Genomic DNA, 21,255 nt, shown 5'->3' on the forward strand with positions numbered 1-21,255 from the left:
CCTGTGCATCTATAACGAACAAGTTGCCATTATTTCCCCCTTTTCTCTCACTAATAAGGGAAGGATTTCTTTCAAGGTCTCGCCAAACATCGAAATGACCCCTCCTGCATTTTGATCAGCATAGATCAATGTGCAAGAGGTCGAGCCATGCATTCAGGCCTATTTTTGGCTCTTCAAATCACCAAGGGAAAAACCATAAGAGAAGAACTTTGGAAGGCAGAGACTCTACCATGTTATTTTTTATTTAATTTTTTTAGACATTGCATAATGAGCTATTAGGGCCTGCAGGCATGAACAATATTTTCATGTATAATCTTTACTGTCATTTGATGGTGTTTACTAAAAAGATTCCAAAATATCTATTAAGATAGGTCATCATCCAAGGTTAAGCCTTAGTACTCGTCAAAACTCTATCAATTTAAAGAAAGACTTTAAAAATGCTAATTATTGCACCAGTTAGCATCATGCAAATGAGATCCTGGTAACCGGTCTTATTAGCATTCATTGGCACATTAGCCATTTTGGGCAGAAATATTCCTTACTTTGTGATTTTTTTTTTCTTGCAAAGTCAAACCAAGGTTTTTTTTTTCCCCCAAGGTCTAAGAATGTCAAAGGTTTGCTTGTATTTCAGTCAGGTAATGACTGTCTAGGGCAGAGAAGACATATGACAGATGCATCGCTGGCATGTCACAATAATCACTTGTGTCAGTGAAGACCCAATATGGCGGCTATAGCCCAGCACATGGTGGCTGATGGGATTCTCTTTATTTGCAGAATTTTCGGGCACGTCAGTCATCGGTCCGAATGGCAGCTGGTGAAGATTGACTTCAGGTCTATTTTTAACAGGCGATGCACTGAGGCAGACTATCAGACTTGGCACCTCCATAACCAGGTGAGACTTTCAACATTCAAGTCCAAATTTTGGAGAGACATGCCCATATTTTTAATTAATCTCAGAACTGAAGATTTTTTTTAAAAAGCTGTTTTCACTTCAATATTCAAGTTTCCAAAACGTCAATTCCAAGAAGCAGAAAATATACATTTATACATAGGCTACTTACATATGCTTCCAATGATAATGTATGTCTTGTGTTTCATAAATCAGAAGCTGTTTAATGTTTAGAAATAAAACACAACAGCAAACCAAAAAACTCACCAGCAAAAGAAATAACGCAATAGCAAACGAAATAACACAACAGCAAAATCAAAAACATGACAGTAAAATAAATCCAATAACAGTAAAACGAATATCATAACAGCAACACCAGAAACACAACAGCAAATCCAATAACACAACAGTAAAAGCAATATCATAACAGCAACACCAAAAGCACAACAGCAAATCCAATAACACAACAGTAAAACCAATGTCATAACAGCAACAACAAAAGCACAACAGCAAATCCAATAACACAACAGTAAAACCAATATCATAACAGCAACACTAAAAACACAACAGCAAATCCAATAACACAACAGTAAATCCAATATCATAACAGCAACACCAAAAACACAACATCAAATCCAATAACAGTAAAACCAATATCATAACAGCAACAACAAAAGCACAACAGCAAATCCAATAACACAACAGTAAAAGCAATATCATAACAGCAACACAAAAAACACATCAAATCCACTAACAGTAGAACCAATATTATAACAGCAATACCAAAAGCATAACATCAAATCTAATAACACAACAGTAAAAACCAAAAACATGACAGAAAAAATAACACAACAGCAGAACCAAAAACACAACAGCAAATCCAGTAACAGTAAAACCAATAACATTACAGCAACACCAAAAACACAACAGCAGAACCAAAAACAAGGTAGCAAAACAAACCCGTTTTTTTTTTTAATGATCAATAAGGACTTCTCCTTTTATGTTTTGAGTTTGCTGTTGCGTTTTGGTTTTGCTGTCATGTTTTTTATTTTGCTGTTGTGTTTTTGTTGTTGCAATTTCTGGTTTGCTATTGTGTTTTTGGTTTGTTCATGCATTTGGTTAATGTAGGTTTTATTTTTTTCATAGAACACCTTAAAAATTGCCGTCAAATTGTAGTAATCATGATTGAAGCATTAAAATTCTGAAGACCTCTATACTTTTATTACTGTCACTATACTTTTGTTAGAGTAATATTTGTTGTTGTGTGTTCTAACCCTTCCTTCAGAGTTGTACAGACAGATTGGGTCCAGCACATGGTCAGGCCCTAGGGAACATGGGTGCGAGTTAAGAGCTTTAATATCAGAGTAGGCAGGCATACCAGGTTGCCTCCAGCTGCTGATTTCCTCTCGTCATCTGTTGTGTCAATCATTGCATTTGAACTTTACCTTAGCAAACAATTCAAATAATGAAGGAAAAACTCAATGGAACAGGTCAGCACATTTTGTTTTTCCACAAACAAGGTCTGTAAAATGGGGGTGCCTTATAGGCTTATCCAAGTTGCATAGGAATGAGTGAAGAATTGAGTGCAAGGAAGGACATACAATCAAATCTGTCTGGTTCATGAAACTGTTGTATAAAATCATAATGAATGCTGCTAAAGCATTCAGCAGGCTATAAACAGCTGAAGAAAGACTAATGGACAGGTTTTTGTTCAAGGTTGCTGCAAAGACAGTTATGGAATATGTTAGTTTTTTGTTTGTTTTCTAAGTAGAAAGCTGAATTATTTTCAAACCTCACTTGCACATAGTGAAATATATTTATATCTACTGTATATTCCTGTAAGTCAAGGACTAATGAGCTAATAAAGATCCACTTCTGTGCTATTTAATTCATATTTACAAATTACAGAGGGGAAATAAGTATTTCCAATGAGGTTATTCACATGAAATTTTGACCAGACATCAGTATTAACTCATGAAATTTGCAAATATAAAGAATTCACAACATTAAAGTCCATAAATAAAGTTATGTGTAATACAGTGGACTGGCACAGGAAAAAGTATTGAACACGCTAAGAAAAAGCAGTTCTCCAAGGCAAGGAACCAGCTGAAATCTGAAACCAGCTGAAAGTAATTATACCTCCTATCTGTGCAAATTAATATCAGCTGGGTTAGTAAATTGATGGTCTATAAAAAGGCTTTTCTTTACCAAGGTGTCACACAAGAAACTTTTCATGAGGGGTAAAAGCGAAGAGCTCTCCCAAGACCTTCAAACCTTATTGTTGCGAAACAAATTGATGGACTCAGATACAGATGTATTTCAAAACTTCTGAATCCTTCAGTAAGCACCATTGGGGCCATTATCTGCAAGTGGAAGTAACATCACTCCGTTGTCAACCGGCCACACACAGGAGCTCCTCACAAGATTTCTAACCAGGGAGTCAGAAGAATAGTCAGAAGTGACCCAAGGACCACTTGGAAAGAGCTCCAGAAACACCTGGATGCAGCAGGTACCATCGTCACAGAGAAAACAATAGGCAATGCACTCCACTGCTCACGCTCACCCTGCAAGACTCCATTACTAAAGAAAAGGCATGTCGAAGCTGGTTTAAAGTTTGCTATAACTCATTTGGACAAGCCTATGAAATACTGGAAGAGTGTGGTCTGGTCAGACGAGAGCAAAATTTTACTTTTTGGCTGCATTATTACACACCATGTTTGGAGAAGAAATAGCACTAAAACACCCTAAAACACTATACCAACAGTGAAGTTTGGAGGTGGAAGCATCATGGTGTGGGGTTGTTTTTTATCACATGGTACTGGCAGACTTCATATAATTGAAGGAACGAGGAATGGAGCCCTTTACCAGGAGATTCTTGAGAAGAATCTGCTGCCATCCACCAGGATGATGAAGATGAGATGTGGGTGGACCTTCCAGCAGAACAATGATCCAAAGCATACAGCAAAGGAAACTCTCAATTGGTTTCAGAGAAAAAAAATCAAAGCATTAGAATGGCCCAAATTCACATCTGAATACACATCTGAATACTATTCTACTTGATATATTTGCAATAATTATTGATGATATTGATTAGGATTAATTAACTGCAATTAAAAATTGCACTTCTCAGGTTGTTAAAAATGTAAAGCTCAAATTTTACATACACCCCAACCTGCGGTGAGTTACACCAAAGATATAATTGATGAATAAAGAAACTGATTGTAGATTTTGCATACGCTTGATTTATAATCAGATTTGTCCATTTGCAACTTTGATGAATAAGTAACACTATATATTAATCTTCACAAGACTAGCTAAATATAGAGACCAGTGAAGAGTTTAACCAGAGCCTTTTACTTAACTCTTACTAATAGAGAATCTCTGATGGTGTATAAATACAGAATTGCATTCTCACTCAGTCTCCCTGCCTATCAAAAAATTGCTAACGTGTACAAATTTCACCCTCATCAAAACCATTTTTTCCAAAACATATGAAGGGTTAGAAAAGGAAATAGTGTACGGGAAGACACAACCAAAAACACATCAACAAACCATGTTTACTGCTAACAAGATACTACAGTAGAGCAATCCCTGCCTCTGGGGGTGTCACATATATGGTTCTAGATAGCATTTAATTAGACAATCACAAATATTTGCACAATTATGACTAAAAAAATGTATATAATTTTCCACAAAGTGAGAAAACTTCCAAGTCAATTTATTTATTTATTTGTTTCCATCTACAGTATTTTATTGGCTAAGGGACAGGATCAAAAACTCTGAAACACCATTTTGGATTTCAGGAGCATTTTAAGTGATGTTGAGCATTAGATTTCAGGAGCATTTTAAATGTTATTAATGTTAACCCAATAATGGGCACCTGCAATAACCAGTTTCTAGCAATAATTTCTAGACATTGTAATTCCTATATAATTATATAGCTATAAACCAGAAGGTGAAAAAATTACATACAGGTAACTAAATATTGAGAAGATGGATTTAAAATTATGTCGCTAAATAAGATGGACAGGGCAGCTTATAAAGATTTTAATCAATGGTTACATGTTCTTCTTTGTGTTTTGATTGATTACACCAGGACTGAAATGAGTGTTTCTGTAATTCTGTGGACAAATGCATTACAGAATTTCTTTTACTTGTACAGTATTAAAAAAACTAAGGAGGAAGTCTAATGCATAAAAAAAACTAATGCATACATCATCTTGGACTACAGTATGCAGAGGTCATTGGTGTAGGGAAGCATGGGGATATTGCATCATATGTTTTGAACAGTCCTGGTATATTGGTATAGCAACTTGTAAATTAGAATAAATAAAATTTGTATGCATTAACCCTATTGCACAATTTGCAAGGATGATAAATGTGCGAGTTCTTCTGTTTGTCCAGTGCTGGAGCACAAATTCTGATAAATGCAAAAAATTCTAATAAAGTGAGGGTATATGTGACAGAAGAAGATAAATGGACTTGAGTTTCAAAAAGAATTGTTTTTATTCAGCTAGCAAAAGCAAAACAGCTGGGTTTGGAACAACAGCTTAAGTTTGGCATAATTGGAAAAAAACAATATAAATATATAAATATATACAGTATCTCACAAAAGTGAGTACACCCCTCACATTTTTGTAAATATTTGATTATATCTTTTCATGTGACGACACTGATGACACTTGCTACAATGTAAAGTAGTGAGTGTACAGCTTGTGTAACAGTGTAAATTTGCTGTCCCCTCAAAATAACTCAACACACAGCCATTAATGTCTAAACTGCTGGCAACAAAAGTATCTCACAAAAAAAACTTTTGTGAGATACTGTAGATATATATTTATATATATATATATATATATATATATATATATATATATATATATATATACACACACACACACACGCACACACACACACACACACACACACACACAGCACACTAGAAACCTGCAAATGTTACCTTTTCTCTCAGTGTGTTACATTCTATCATGTGAATTATTTATAGGAGGAGTAAATTGGGTGAAAACACCATTTTCTGACTTTATTGTAAAATAAAATTTCTACAGGGTGAGCCTTGCCTTATGGGTGTGAAGAGAATCTATCGGAAGCTGAAGCCAATGGCCAAGTGTGTTATGGGTAAGACCCACTCCGTCACCGTGACTTCAGATCCCTGTGAATGCACTGAGTCTGATTTTGAATGGTGAGTAATCCCATTTTTAAGAAAAGTGCATTTACTTTACTTTACAACATACATTACAACTATATTATATTGATCACATGGTTTTGGGTTCAAATTTCAGGGAGTCATTGTTGGATTCTTGAACAAAATCTTTAATTGCCAAAAGAATAACTATAATATACTGTACTTTATATTTAGGGGTGGGAATTTTGAGGCCATAATTTGAAGCGATTTCAATTCAGGGTGCCAACATGCGATTCTAAAATAATATTTGATACAGCTTAGCTGTAAACATTTGCTTGATCCCATGTATACAGCTGTAAGGTGAGTTTAGCACACTTCCCTTTCCTACCAGCAGAGATTGCTATCACACATTTTAGCATGATCACTAGCAATCACTACCTGGTTACTTTTATAGTACTTAGCAGATATTATCTTAGCCATACGTAGAGTTTGTGTAATTTCTCAGCCTTTGTTATGTCTGACTGCCATGCTGTGTTCTGTTTGTTCTGGATTATTTTTTACTTTACCTTACTCTTGGGTCATGTTTACTGTTTCTGATTGTGTTTTGACTCTTTGCCTACCTCAGCATTTTGGACTTTGGATTGCGATACAATACAATAAAAGTATTGTATAACCATGGTGTGGAGGAAGACTTAAGAGACAGGCAGAATTTTAACTGAGCTCTGGCCTCACTTTTATTCAGACTGTGCTTTTCAGTGCACTTTCAAAACTCAACAGAATACAAACACACTTCTTAGTGTATGTACATGTGTGTGTATGTCTCACAAGCAGACCTGCACTTTTTGATTCATCACTCCACAGAACAGAATCCCAAAACTTCTGTGGCTTATTTATATGATTTTGAGCCAAATTTTCTTGTACTTTTGGGTCTGTAGTGGTGTATGTCTTGGAGTTCTGGCATGGAAATCTTCTGCGTTTAGTACGTGACATACTGTATTTAGTCTTTTGCAGTTACTCGAGGGTTTTTCACAACTTACCTTCTCAGAAATCTGGTTGTAGCCATTGATAGCTTCCTTTTTCTGCCCCGTCCAGGTATTTCATGTTTTTTTGCCCCTATCCAGTTGACTTTGGGGAAACCACTTGAAACATTCATTGTGTTGAACTATTTCAATTATTTTTGTTTGATTTGTTCATTGCAAATGGCTGAAAGTCTGTAAATTTTGACAATAAACCTGATTTTCAATGTTGGTTGAATAATTTTGATTGCAACTGTATATAGTACTCCTGAAATACTTTGCACATGACATGCCTCTTATCTGGTTCTTTTCTGCCTTTAACTCATACAATCTAAAACATGCCCACATAGTAACTTTCACAGTGGAGGATGTAGATCTGATTTTGCCCATATTAAATGTTAGCTAGGTAACTTTTGCTTAACTCTAGCCTATGCCTTTATGTGTTACAAATTTGGCCGTTTATTAATTTTCTCAAAAATAAATGTTATGTATATTATGGGGCTTGAGCTGTTTTGTGGCTGTTCTTTGAAAATATAATTAAAAATCTAATGTATTTGTGCAGTGATGGAGTATTGTTTAAAGTGCACCTACTATGGTTTTGAAACATGCCTAATTTTGTGTTAAAGGACTCATACAATAGATTTACATGCATCCAAGGTCAAAAACACTTTATTGTGCACATAATTTAAATTGCAGCATTACCTTTTTCCCCCAGTGACACAAACAACTCGTTCAATGATCCGTTCTAAAGGATTCATTCTAAACTCCTCATTTCAGAGAGCATTCTCTGCTCTGATTTGTCAGATGTCCCAGTCTGTTGCGATTGGTCTACTGCTGTCAGCGTGTGTCGAAAAGGAAACACCCACTACCATAACATCTGTTTGCGAGCAGCCAATGAAGACCAGAGGAGGGGCTTTTTGTTACAAACCTATGTAGGTTAGTACAGGAAGTAAGACTGGAATTACTAATGACTCGTTTCAGCTGTTCAGAATCGGTTCCTTCTTTTAGGAGTCAATAACTCCGTTTGTCATGCACTTTGATTTTTGAAACTTTGCAGATTTTTTTTTACATTCATAAACAGCTATATAACACACTACATGAAAGGTAATATTTGATAAACCATAATAGGTGCACTTTAAAGAAATAATTGAGATATTACTTTTTTCTTCACTCCTACTGTACTCTGTAATTACTGTTTAATTTGGTGTGAGAAGTACAGCATATGGAAACTCAAATGAATAAACAACTAAACAAGAAAAGGGTTCACTGTTATGCCTAAGCCACTATGCATTAGCATTTCAGGCAAGCTCAGCTAGAATAGCTTTGAGACTTCTTTCAATAAGCGGAAACTAGTCGACTGTGAAACTCCAGGCTGTGTGAAAGAGGACAGTCATGATGAGGGATTGGGATCATCTGGTAGTGTGTTTGTATACTGGTTCTGCATTACAATGTAATATATCGTTACATCCTCACATCCTCTGTAAAGCTTTTCCCAGAATTCAGCAGCACTCCTGGTTCACGTGATTGGAATGCTCCTTTACTGATTTTCCTGTGAATTATCAGAATTATTAATGTCGCTTTCCTAACATCCCCAAATCTAAAGTCCCTGTGGGGGTAAACGCTACTCAGAATACACACTGAAAGACATTATTCAGGGAGTGTAATAGCTTTCATTAACTATCACAACGTGGTCGCATCTGTGTAGTGTGTCGCCGTAATTGCAGCAATTTGTCCCCATCATCTGAAGCTGCACAGTCACATTGGGTTTTAATTGTAGGACAAACAACTTCAGCTCATCTGGTCTGTATGCTCGATCAAAAAGACAAACACAGTCGAGTTTGTGATCTGTTGTTTATCTGTGGCATAGGAACGTTTCATTCATACTGCAGACATTCTCATCTTGTCAGTGGTGTTATGTAAGGAAAGAAAGTAGCAGCAGAAGCTAGATGAAATCTGTTTGATGGATTACATCAGGTTTTGGAAAAAGAGAGACTTCTATAATGATGTTTACTGCATTCACAATTTTACTGGGGTTTGTTTGTTTTTGTACTGCTTAGACGTGTGTGTGTGTGTGTGTGTGTTTGTTTTGTAGTGATTATGGCTATGAACGGAGAACAGATGGGCGATGTACACCAGCATTTTGGTTTCATCCCTCTTCCATGTCCAGGAGCTGCATTACAGGCCACAGTTTCCTCAACAGTACTGGGTGAGCACTTAGTTTCTTACATTAGCGTATTTCTCTACAATACAGCTATTCAGGTCTAGAAGCTGAGGAAGAAATACAACAATGAAAGCATCTTGTATTCACCTGTACTCTTTATGCAGAATTACTCTGTAATCGTTTGTAATGGACCACTTGTTTTGTGTTAATATGTGAAGGACATTGATCTGCACAAGATGCAAACATGAGAGTCTTCTTTAATTCCTCATAGATGTGAATATCCTTAGATCCAGAGTGAAAGATATTCAAGGGATGAAAAGGATGAGCTGATGAAGCCTCTCGGATGAGTGGCAAAGACATGCAAGATTATGATTAGCTAAGACAGATGAACAGCAGCAGGGTTGCTATGTTGGTGGGCTGAAACCAGCTCCAATGGATTATTCAAGAAGTGAAGGAAAGAAAAGATAGAATGAGAAGAAGAAAGTACAATATTGAATGGAATTAAATACAATTAAAATAAATATATAAATAACAGTTGGATGAATGAATGAATGAATGACTGATTGAATGATGATGATTAAGAGGGACAGGGGCAAGACAGAAGAATAGAGGAAAAGAAAGAAAGAAACAAAGAAATGGGGGAAGTGATATTGAAAGATAGAAAGAAATAAGAACAGAGGGAGGGAGGAAGGAAGAAAGAAAATGGAAAAGACAGATGGAAGGATAGAAAGTTAAAAAGTGAATAAAATAAAAAGGCTAAGAAAGAAAGAATTGGAAAGACAGATGGAAGGTGAGAAAATGAAAAAGAATAAAAAATGGGAAAGAAAGAAAGAAACTTGAAAAGAGATGGAAGGCTAGAAAATGGAAAAAAGTGAATAAAATAAAAAAGGGAAAGAAAGAAAGAAGTGGAAAAGACAGATGGAAGGATAGAAAGTGAAAAAAGTGACTAAAATAAAAAAAATGGGAAAGAAAGGAAGAAAATAGAAATGAGATGGAATGCTACAAAGAACAAAGAAAGAAAGAAGAACAGGGAAGGAGAGAAAGAAAATACATTTGCCAGGAAGAGGGAAAAGTGGAAGACAGAACAAAAGGTAGATAGTAGAAATTAAATAATGCAACGAAATAAACAGTGGGAATGATATAAGGACAACATGAAATAGAGGGAGCAATAGAGAGAGGGAAAGAGACAAAAGACAAACAGAGGAATGAAAGAAGAGTGAATGAAAGAATGTGAGATAGAGGGTAAAGAAAAGATAAAAAGGGAAAGATATTAAGGAGGAAGAGAGAGTAAGGGAGAGAAGTGTTACTCTAGTCTGTTGGTTAAAACCCGACTCCAGCATGTTACTGGCTAAGAAGAACAAACGCTCTCCTTTTGGTTTATAGTTAGTTTTTAATAGCAGAAGAAGTCACTTATGTAGTGTAGCTTTATAAACATTTAAATTCTAAAATGCTAATTTTGCCATTTTGAGTCTACAATAGCTGAACCCCATTATAGTAAAGCACTTCTTGATCTAAAGAATCTTGCTTCATTTTCTCTATTTCCCCTCGTTTATTTCCATGTTTTAATCTCACTATGATTGCTATACAGAAATTAAAAGTCTATGTCTAAAGAAATCAGACTTTGGATCCTATTTTAAGGTTTCAAATCATCTAGTTCTGCCTAAATTCTTCCCATGGAGTAGTGCCGATTTAAGTATCGCTGAGTTCAGTGCTTCTTCTCCAGCTGAGTTAAATATATTTAGGATGCATTGCTCCACAAGACATCGCAAGAGTGTCAACTTTTTATTAGAGATTATGCAAGATTGTTTGTGCATATATAGCATACACTTAAGCTTAATGCTTCAACTTTCCACAGCTATATTCATTACAACAGCATAAAACTGTGAGTTTTAAACAAAACTGCTGATTGGGCAGCTGGAAAGCATATTGGACTAGATTCAGAGTTGAGTTAAGTGTACACTGTGAGGATTTAATACTGAAAATGTGCACACAGTATTACCTCAGAGGTAACTACAGACTTTGCTGTATCTAGAGAAGTGCAGATAACTTACTCATGTAGGAATGCCTTTAGAGACCACCTTGGAATGCCATTAGAGACCAATATTAAATATATAAATATGACAGAATTAATTAAATAGCATCATCCCTTTAAAGTGCACACACACACACACACACACACACACAATGCACATATTTTAGACGCTATTGAAAAAACCCCATCTCAAATATTTCTACTCAAGTAAAATCTGGTAACCTTTGAGGTGTGAGCTACATACAGATGATTTACAGTATCTGAATGGGGCTCACAGAAAATCAACTTAAGTGCCTGTGTAACCCAACTCTGAATACATGTAACTTTCCCTGTATAAAATAAATAATGACGTAGTGTATATGACCAAAAGTTTGTGGACACATGCCCAACGGATCCATATCTGCTTGTTGAACATCCCATTCCAGATTTAGTCCCCCTTTGCTGTTATAATAATCTCAGCTCTTCTTGAAAGGCTTTCCATGAAGAGGCAAATTTTAAAATTCCTGAACTTTCCATTAATGTTGGTTATTTAATTGGGAAAGATGTACACTTGAAATGAAGTTAGTTAGTTCCGTCCGCGCAGCGGGGCGCATCGGGCAACAAGCATTCGCCAGCGGGCTCGGTCGGAAGCGTCGATTTCCACATCTTCCCACTTGACATCGAGCGCTCGTAGATCTTCCATGAATGTTCGTTGCCAAGTATTCCGCGGCCGCCCTACTCTTCTCTTCCCCCGTGGCGGCGTCCAGCGCAGCGCGATCTTTGCGTGGCGGTGGTCAGACATCCGTAGAATGTGTCCTGCAAAGCGCATTCTTCGCTCTACGACCATTTCTGCCAGGCTGCGGGAGTTTGTTCTTCTTAGAATTTCTTCGTTTGAAATACGATCACGGTATGATACACCGAGTATTCTTCTCAGGCATCGTTGTTGAAACACATTCAGCTTGTGGATGACTGCCCTCGAGCTCTTCCAAGTTTCAGATGCATAGATGGCGGTTGGGATGATGATGCTATTAAACAGGCGAAGTTTGCTGTTGGTGTGGATAGTTCGCCTAGCCCAAATCGGTTGTAGCTGTTGGAAGACTGCAAATGCTCTGCCGATTCTGCGATTGACATCCACGTTAGTCCCACCATCCGCAGCCACAATGCTGCCAAGGTAGGTGAACTGTTTGACTTCTTCGATCAGCTGGTTGCTCACCGTGATCCGCACCGGCGTCATCCGGCCGACGGCCATGACGTTGGTCTTGTCAGTGCTGATCCGTAACCCAACTTTGGCTGCTTCGTGCTCCAGGCTAGTGGTCATCTCCTGTAAGACTTTCCCATTCTGCGCCAATAGCACAATATTGGCAAATTCCAGGTCGGTCAGGCGTCCCTGGCCTGTCCACGGAATTCCAGACGCTGGCTGTGTTAGTGCTCGTCGCATGACGAAGTCCATCATCATGAGGAAAAAGAATGGTGAAAGAATGCAGCCCTGTCTGACTCCAGTCTCGATGGTGAAAAAGGCAGTATGACCTGTGTCCGTCCGGATGCAACAGCTAGAATCCTGATATAAGTTCTGGAAAATGGCGATAAACCGCTGTGGAATGCCATATAGCCGTGCGATGTTCCAAAGCGATTTCCGGTGGACGCTGTCAAACGCCTTCTTAAAGTCTATAAAGTTGACCAAGAGCGGTTTCTGATATTCGGAGCTTTGTTCAATGATGTTTCGAAGAGCAAAGATTTGTTCAGTGCACGACCGACCGCTTCTAAACCCGGCCTGTTCGTCCCGTAGAGCCTGATCGACTGCTCGCAGTATCCGTTTGAGGAGGACGAGACAAAATACCTTGAAATGAAGATATAAATTAAAAAATCTAGCAAGAACAAAAATACAAAAAATACATAGACTTAACAAAAGACAGGAGAAAACAGAATATGTCTGTGCATTAAACAGTTCAGACGGTATTTACCAAATACCTTTAGAAGAGTAATACGAAAGAAGACAGGGACCTCGTGTGTGTGTGTGTGTGTGTGTGTGTGTGTGCGGAGTTTGCATGTTCTCCCCATGCTGCGGGGGTTTCCTCCGGGTACTCCGGTTTCCTCCCCCAGTCCAAAGACATGCATGGCAGGCGGATTGGCGTTTCCAAAGTGTCCACAGTGTGTGAATGGGTGCATGAATGGGTGTATGAATCACTGCGCCCGGGGGCCATCTTCAGTCATCTTGACTCAGTCTTGCCACTGGATCATGTTGGTCACCAGGAAGTGAGAGTGAGGCCGATGCTGCATAAGTCTTCCTCATTTTAATCCAATTCACGCGCAAGTCGAGTCCCAGTTTGTGTTCTCAATAATGGAGGCAGAAATGGAAACTTCGGTTTTCGTCTAAATCGACGGACGAACTCCTGGTGGTGTGTGTGTGCGTGTGTGTGTGTCTGTATAATTTATATATTTCTGTAAAGCTGATTTGTGACAATGTTCATTGCTTAAAGCACAATAGAAATAAAAAATATATATGAATTGTAAAAGAAACAGGTGGGAAAAATAGCAAAAATCTAAATAAGAAAAGTGTGAAATAAAGGAAAAATGAGAAAGCAAGAGAGAAGGAAAGAGGAAAAAAAGCTGAATTTTTTTTTTTCCTCCAGAAACTGGGAAAACATTAATAGGAATATAAGAAATATATAATAATAATAATAGTAAAAATACAGCTCAGCTTAATGTATGCAATAATGTATATCCAACCCCATTCAGCAGCGATCAAAAGTAGATTTTGAAAACCTTAGATTTGGCAACCTTGCACATCTGATAATTGATGAAATTTTCAAGGACCATCCTACTCACTTTAAATACAAATACTTGTACAATATTTATCAGTGTTCTAGTCATTTCTGTACCTTTCTATCTCTTTGAATGTGTGTAGCTACAGAAAGGTGGTGTCTAATAATTGCACGGGTGGTGTGGTGGATTTGTACATGGCCCGTAGGCGCCCATGCCCCAGCCAGGCCCCTAAAGGCCTCCATCTGGTCACCAGCGAGGGGAAACTCACAGCCACACTGGGCCACAATGTCACCTTCCTCGTTTTCCTAGAGCAGGTGATTTATCACTACAGCATACAGAAATACTTCACTCAAAATGTTAATGAGCAACTGAGCTACTTGGACCAGTCATTTGCTCGATGCTAAGTGGCTTTCGGTCATTAATAGAGGGCTAGCTTGTATGGCTACTAAAAAAGGAACTTGAGTAGCATTTTACCTAATGCATCCCTAATGTACCGCTTTTTCCTCTTAATGCTAATCACCAGCTTGGACCATGCTAATATGACTTTCGCTTTTTTTTTCTTCGACTCGCCTCAGAGCTAGCTGCTGATTTTTTATTTATTTATTATTTATTTATTTTGTTTCCATTAAGGTCGACTTAGGTTTTGCCCATAATTTTACTCTTTTTTTTTTTGTATTTAGTGGGACAGAATAGAGCTGTCCGGATTAAACAATAGCAAGATGTACAATAGATTAAGTCATACTGTAGACATCAGTGCTTATGTTTTTCTTTGAAATTCTAAGGTTTTGAGCCAGACAACTGGCTGTCTTGTGTCAAAGTTGATTATTCACTAAATCATGTCATTGCATATGAAGGAAAGACTGGAACTCTGCCTGACAAGTGCTCGTGAAATCTTCAAGGCAAAATTCACTCGGTTATATTTTAATGGCTGCCAAATGCAATAGCTTATTTGATGTTGAAATCATTAGTGTCATTCCCGGTTCACGGCAGGGTGATGGATCAAGGACGAGCATCACAGTGGACTTCGGCGACGGCCATGCCATCACATACTCCAACGTGAGCTCCATCGAGGATGGGATCAAACACATCTACAAAACTGTGGGAATATACAGAGTGACTGCTACAGCTGAGAACAGCCTGGGGTTTGAGACGGCGGTTCTTTTCTTACATGTTACATGTGAGTTACTGACTATGAAAAGATTTTCACCAGGTACCTAATGAACTGTTTATATGTACAGTATACTAAAGTGGACATTCTGTAGACAATTTCCATTTATATACAGTACACCTTAAATCACGTCATTTGATCCACAGTGACGCACATACATGAAGTGCGTTATAGTGTCAGTGTTACCATAGCGATGAAAATTGCGTGAGTCCAATCAGTCTGTTCTTTTTTTTTAATCATACTGTTTTTTTTTTTTAATACATTTTTTTTTTAATTAAAATTATCTTTTTATTTTTTTCCAGCTCATTAAAATGTGATAGAAGTGTGATTGTAAGTTGACAGTGAGCACAAGAGGTTGTACCCATAGTTAAGTTTCTCAGCATTTCATATTTGACAAAAATTCAGAAATAATTCATTCGGAAATAATAATGCCCTGCTTGTTTGATTGTTGAAAATAACATAAAATGTACACATTATCCATCAGTATTATGCCTTTACTCATCTTTTAATGTTACCAACATTCCAATTCACTGTCTGAGCATAACTAAACAAGAAACATATATTTTTTAAATATCTGTTATATATCTGATTATATCATTTATAAAATATACAAATTAAGCAGTAAAAATAGGTAATAGTGAATATGATGATAGAACAAACATAAAATAAACATAATGGAGAAAGACAAAAACTAGAGAAAGGAATGTACTAAGGAAGAAATATAAATGAATCAAAACATTAACAGTCCATGAACGCTTTTCTGCAGAGGTAAATCTCCAGATTAAAGGCCAATTACTGTCCTGCATCTGAATGCTTCATTGCACAAGGAGCTCATTGTGACCCAAACGTGTGTGTGTGTAGACACAGATAATCAGTAATCAGACACAGCACTTCTAGGTGGTTATTATTGTTGTATGTATTTAATGGGATATCAAAATGATTCCCCACCTTATTTGATCGGCTAGGAATTTAATTGGGATTGGCCTCAAACGGTTTACTATATTCCGATTGCGTTGTATACATTTAAGCATACAGATTTTTTTTGTTGTGATTGAATCAGATCACATAAATGAAACCCCTAGTGGTGTAGCAGTCATACTTGCAAAGTCTAAAGTCCTTCTAAAGTTATTATTTATTTATTTATTTATTTTGGAACATTGTGGACACTCCCCCCCCTAAATGTACCCAAAACATTATTTATTTATTTATGTTTTGTTCTTTTTGGCAGTTTTACAGGTATTAATACTAAATTGGTGTCAAATTCAAAGAGCTGAGATAAAAGTACTACTTATACAGACTAGCGAGTCATGGTGTTTGTGAGCTCATGCACAATATGCTGAAGGGGCAGATTGCGCTTTCCTATGAGTGTTTTACTCTGTGGTATATGTTGTGTGATGGGAGAGAACTATCTGGTGGTTGGGAATTGGCAGATGACCAAATTGGGGGAGAAACTGAAAAAAAAAGTATGTAAGCACCAGCTATTAAACAGAAAATATAACTTTACCAACATTTCCCCAGATTTGTCATTAGAAACTGCATAATTATGCAATATGGAGCTCATGATCTTCAGCTAATTTATTTAATCTTGTGTTATTATTTCTTTGGTCTCTATGCAAGACATCTGGTACTTTACATTTTTGTTTTCATATTTAATATACCATTTTTAATTAGAAAAAAGTGCCTATAACCTATAATATATTTTAGTAACATATTTTAGTGCAAAGGTAGATCTTAAAATTGGTACACTATGATTTTCTTGGACTACAATCCCAAATATCAAAATATGAATGCTAGTGTTGCTTTTGTGATTTCATGATCCAAGTCAAGTTTTTGGTAAATTTTGAACCAAAGATTTAAGATAAAGGTGTCATATGGGATATTGATTCTATACAGCATGATCATACTCTTTCACAGGCTGTTAGAACATTTTGTTATTGATTTAGGTCAGGCTGTACTTTGGCATTAAGTTGATGTTGATCTGATCAGAAATCATTAGGTACAATAATCAGTATATGGTGTTTCTTCCTTCGTCGTTACCTCTGACCGAATTGACCATTGCTGGTGTGTTGAGACAGACAGATGCCACGGAGCTGAGTTATTGATCAGGGAAAGACCCCGGTCTTCAAATCTGCCAATCTGGCCGAGCTTGGAAAACAGAAATGACTGCTTTTGAAGCACAGGAGATGAAAAATCTTTTACAGATGGCAGGAGCTCCCTGGGTGGAACAGCTGCGAATATATATTAGATATGACTCTCTTTTTTTTCTTACTTTGTCCTGTAAACAAATTTTTTTCCTGCTATCTGTTTTCAGACTCCTGTTTTTTTTTTTGTTTTTTTTTTTATCTGTGGCTTCATTTTCTCTCCTTCTCACCCCTCTCTTTATTTGCACTCTTTCTTTGTGTTACTTTTTGGAGTAGGTCAGCTGGAGTATATCCATCTCTCTGCGCCTTTTGTGGCAGTGAAAAATAAGGAAGTCAACCTGACAGTGGTTCTATGGCCGAGCCAAGTGGGAACTGTCACCTACATCTGGTGGTTTGGGAACAACTCAGAGGTACTGCAGTATCTTCTCTTTCAGCCTCCATGCATCAAAATGCAAATAACTCTGTATGGCTCAAAGTGGGACTTAAGTTAAGTTCAGGGAGTAGGAAAGCAGCTAGGACTGAAGCAGTAGTACTATTACAGTTGAAAATATTATAATATTACTAGTATTAACGTTTCATTGTAGCACAGAAAGAGTGGATTTCATAAACAGGATTTAGTAGGAATGTGCTAAGAAAGTGAAAAATGACTGTTCTTTGTTAAACTTTAACAACTTCATGTGCGATTCTAAGATAATATCGAAAATAATACAATTCAGAAAAGCTGAGTATTGAACAAAGCTGAATTTAAAAGGATATAGATTTTGGTCAGTTAGACCATCATCAATGCATGAAAAAGAAAAAACCTCACAAAGCATAATTTAAAGGGAAGACACTACAGGTAGCACCAACAAATTTGGTCAACCATTTATTTATTTTTTTAATAAATTGCATTTATACAATTTATCCCATATATATATATATATATATATATATATATATATATATATATATATATATATATATATATATATATACACACATATATATATATATATATATATATATATATATACATATATATATATATATATATATATATATATATATATATATATATATATATATCAAATATTAAAGCTTAGCAGAAAACATTTATCTCACTGTATCCCTATTTAGAATCATATTACAGAAGAGTATTCCATAATGTTGATAATTGTAGGATTTCATTTTAATTTTATACTGAAAATCTAACATTCAATCAACAATTAACCTTGCACACCTGCTGGTGATAGATAGGTGCGTAGGAAAAAAGACCACAAATCAAGTCAAAAATCAAAAACGAAAAAATCCCACACACTAACAATACTTGCACATGTATCAAATTAGCTTTATTCACAACGTTTTGGTCTTATGACCTTCATCAGGCATATTGAAACAATCTATTCAACACAATCTCATTTAATATACATAAAATACATAAAACGCATGACCAATCACTGCAATGAGCCATCATTACCAATAACAATCATTGATGTAATATATTATTGTAACCACATCATCATTTAAAAGGGTCATAGACAAATGGACATAAACAAATAAACATAAGTCTATAGCATCACATTAAACAATGCTTCATCGTTCATGGCCATAGGTGATAAAGTCTGAAGAGTAACAATCCAAAATAACTCACGTCTCTGTAACAGCATTTCTATATCACCCCCTCTCAGTAGCATTTTCACTTTTTCAATACCACAAAAGTGTAAGGAGGAAACATGATTCAAAGAAGACAATGGGCCGCAACAGGATAATTAGCATCCTTACTTCTAATAGAACTCCTTTGTTCACTAATTCTTTGTTTTAATTGCTGTGATGTTTTCCCAACATAACTGAGATCACAATGACAACGAATAAGATAGACATGAGTGGAAGCACAAATAATGACTGAATTAATTCTATATTTTTACCAGTTCTTGGATGATAAAAAAAGGATGTTTTGAATGTATTATTGCACTGAGCACAATTAACACATCGATAATTTCCATTCTGTATAGAACTAAGTAATCTCTGAGATGGACTTGGGATATCACTATGAAACTGGACATGTGCTAAATAATCTCTCAAATTTTTAGCCCATTTGTATACAATAAGCGGAGGGTGTTAAAAAAAAGAGCACTTAACTTACTTTTTTGTTCTTTTTTTCAACAGCTCAGAACGTGTCTTTTGAAAAGATGTAATAAATGTTTCTTTGACCCATTCAGACGGGTAACCCCTATCTAAAAAATTTTTGTTGTGATTTTCAATTTCTCAATAAAATCTAAATCAGAATGACAAATCCTCCTCAGCCTATAAAACTGGCTCTTAGACAATCACTTTTTTAAAACAGTCAGATGGAAGCTAGTAGCAAGCAACAAAGTATTACGTTCCATGTCTTTTTCAAATAAAGTCGTAATCAAATTACCATCATTTCTGCACCCACATATCTAGAAATTGTACCCTGGACAAATTAACCTCCAAAGTGAATTCCAACTCATCCACAAAGTTATTTAAAATTGATACAAATTCTCGAGCTCATTAAGATCTCCCAAAAAAATACAAAATATGTCATCAATATACCTATACCATTTAATAATACATGAAAAAAAAGGTTTACTTCACTAGTGTATACATAACAGTGCTCCAAAAAAACAACAACCCATAAATAAGTTAGCATAATTCGGGGCAAAATATAACCCATAGCCGTGCCACTGACCTGAAGATAGAAATCATTGTCAAAATTGAAATAATTATATTTCAAAATGTACAAATCCATCTACGTCAAGAATTCTGAAGGTGGAATGACATCACCACATTCAGCAAGGTAATGTCTAAGGGTACTAAACCTAATCTGATGTTGACAATAAAAGAAGTCAAACTCTGACTCCGATATCCAAGCTTGTGTTTTTTTCTTTATTTAAAAGGTAAAATACCTCAGATTGATAAGTACTAGTAGGATCATTCAGAAGCTTCTTATAAAACCTCGTCTTTTGTAATTGGGAGAGAATTTCTTGCTAATATTTAGTCATATCCTGGACTACTATCCCCACTCCTTTATCCGCAGGTTTTATAATAATATTCGGATAATTGATCAATTCAGTCAAAGCTTTTTTTCTCATTCAACAAAAGATTGTGAGAAGATTTTGTAATAGAAGATAAGCAAGTTTTCATCACATCTTGTTCAACCAAATTACAAAAGGTATGAATAGTATGATTAGAAATATTCTGACAAAACATACTTCTAGTCCTAAAAGGTGTACTAGATAATGAACCAGAAACCGATTTAGAAAAAATGTTGTAGTTTTATCTGTAAAAACATTTAAAGAGATCCACCTTTAGACCAAAAGAATTAACACCACTAGTGGGAACAAATGACAATCCTTTGGACAAGACACCAATTTGATCATCAGACAGTTCTTTTGCAGAAATATTGATTACAGTCTCTTTGAGGAGCTCAGAGTCCACGGTCTTTGATGATTTTTTTGAGACCCTTGAACCACTCTGCATTTTTTCTTCTTCCTTGTTGTCCCTGTAAAGGAGCTTGCTTGCCCAAAAAAGAGGTAAAAACGTATGCACTAGAATCACTGTCCAGGGTAAATTCTCTATCATTAGAATCACTCTGGCCGTTATAATTAAGCGGTCCAGTGCATCTCGACCAATTATGAAATTGTGATGTTGCTCCAGATGGTCCATGTCCTGGTACACTGGTCTCATGAGTTTCACTACCACTGATGTTGGAAGCGATAACTACTGGTGTAATGTCCCAAGGATATACCTCATTCCAAAGAATCAGGCCCATTTTCTTTCTTTGAATCATGATGCTTCTTCCTTATGCTTTTGGTACTGAAAAAGTGAATGTGCCCTGAGAGGGGCTGATGTAGAAATGCTGTTACCAAGACATGAGTTATTTTGGATTGTTATTCTTCAGACTTTATCACCTATGGGCATGAACAATGAAGTATAGTTTAATTTGTGGGACATTTCTTGTCC

The 21,255-nt window shown here is 36.3% G+C and overlaps 1 protein-coding gene across 4 annotated transcripts in view; it reads left to right on the top strand.

The window, feature by feature from the left end:
- The window catches only part of LOC128602207 (VPS10 domain-containing receptor SorCS1), a 248,276-nt gene that overhangs the window by 212,445 nt on the left and 14,576 nt on the right, over nucleotides 1–21,255 (top strand). For all 4 annotated transcript variants that reach the window (XM_053615864.1, XM_053615863.1, XM_053615865.1 and 1 more), the window contains exons 15-20: nucleotides 775–892; nucleotides 5,956–6,089; nucleotides 9,141–9,254; nucleotides 14,126–14,297; nucleotides 14,974–15,160; nucleotides 17,569–17,702. In XM_053615864.1, coding sequence (XP_053471839.1) covers nucleotides 775–892; nucleotides 5,956–6,089; nucleotides 9,141–9,254; nucleotides 14,126–14,297; nucleotides 14,974–15,160; nucleotides 17,569–17,702 — 859 coding nt within the window. The remainder of the gene's footprint in view (nucleotides 1–774; nucleotides 893–5,955; nucleotides 6,090–9,140; nucleotides 9,255–14,125; nucleotides 14,298–14,973; nucleotides 15,161–17,568; nucleotides 17,703–21,255) is intronic.

This window comes from Ictalurus furcatus, chromosome 26, assembly GCF_023375685.1.
Source record: "Ictalurus furcatus strain D&B chromosome 26, Billie_1.0, whole genome shotgun sequence".
NCBI classification, from domain to species: Eukaryota; Metazoa; Chordata; class Actinopteri; order Siluriformes; family Ictaluridae; genus Ictalurus; species Ictalurus furcatus.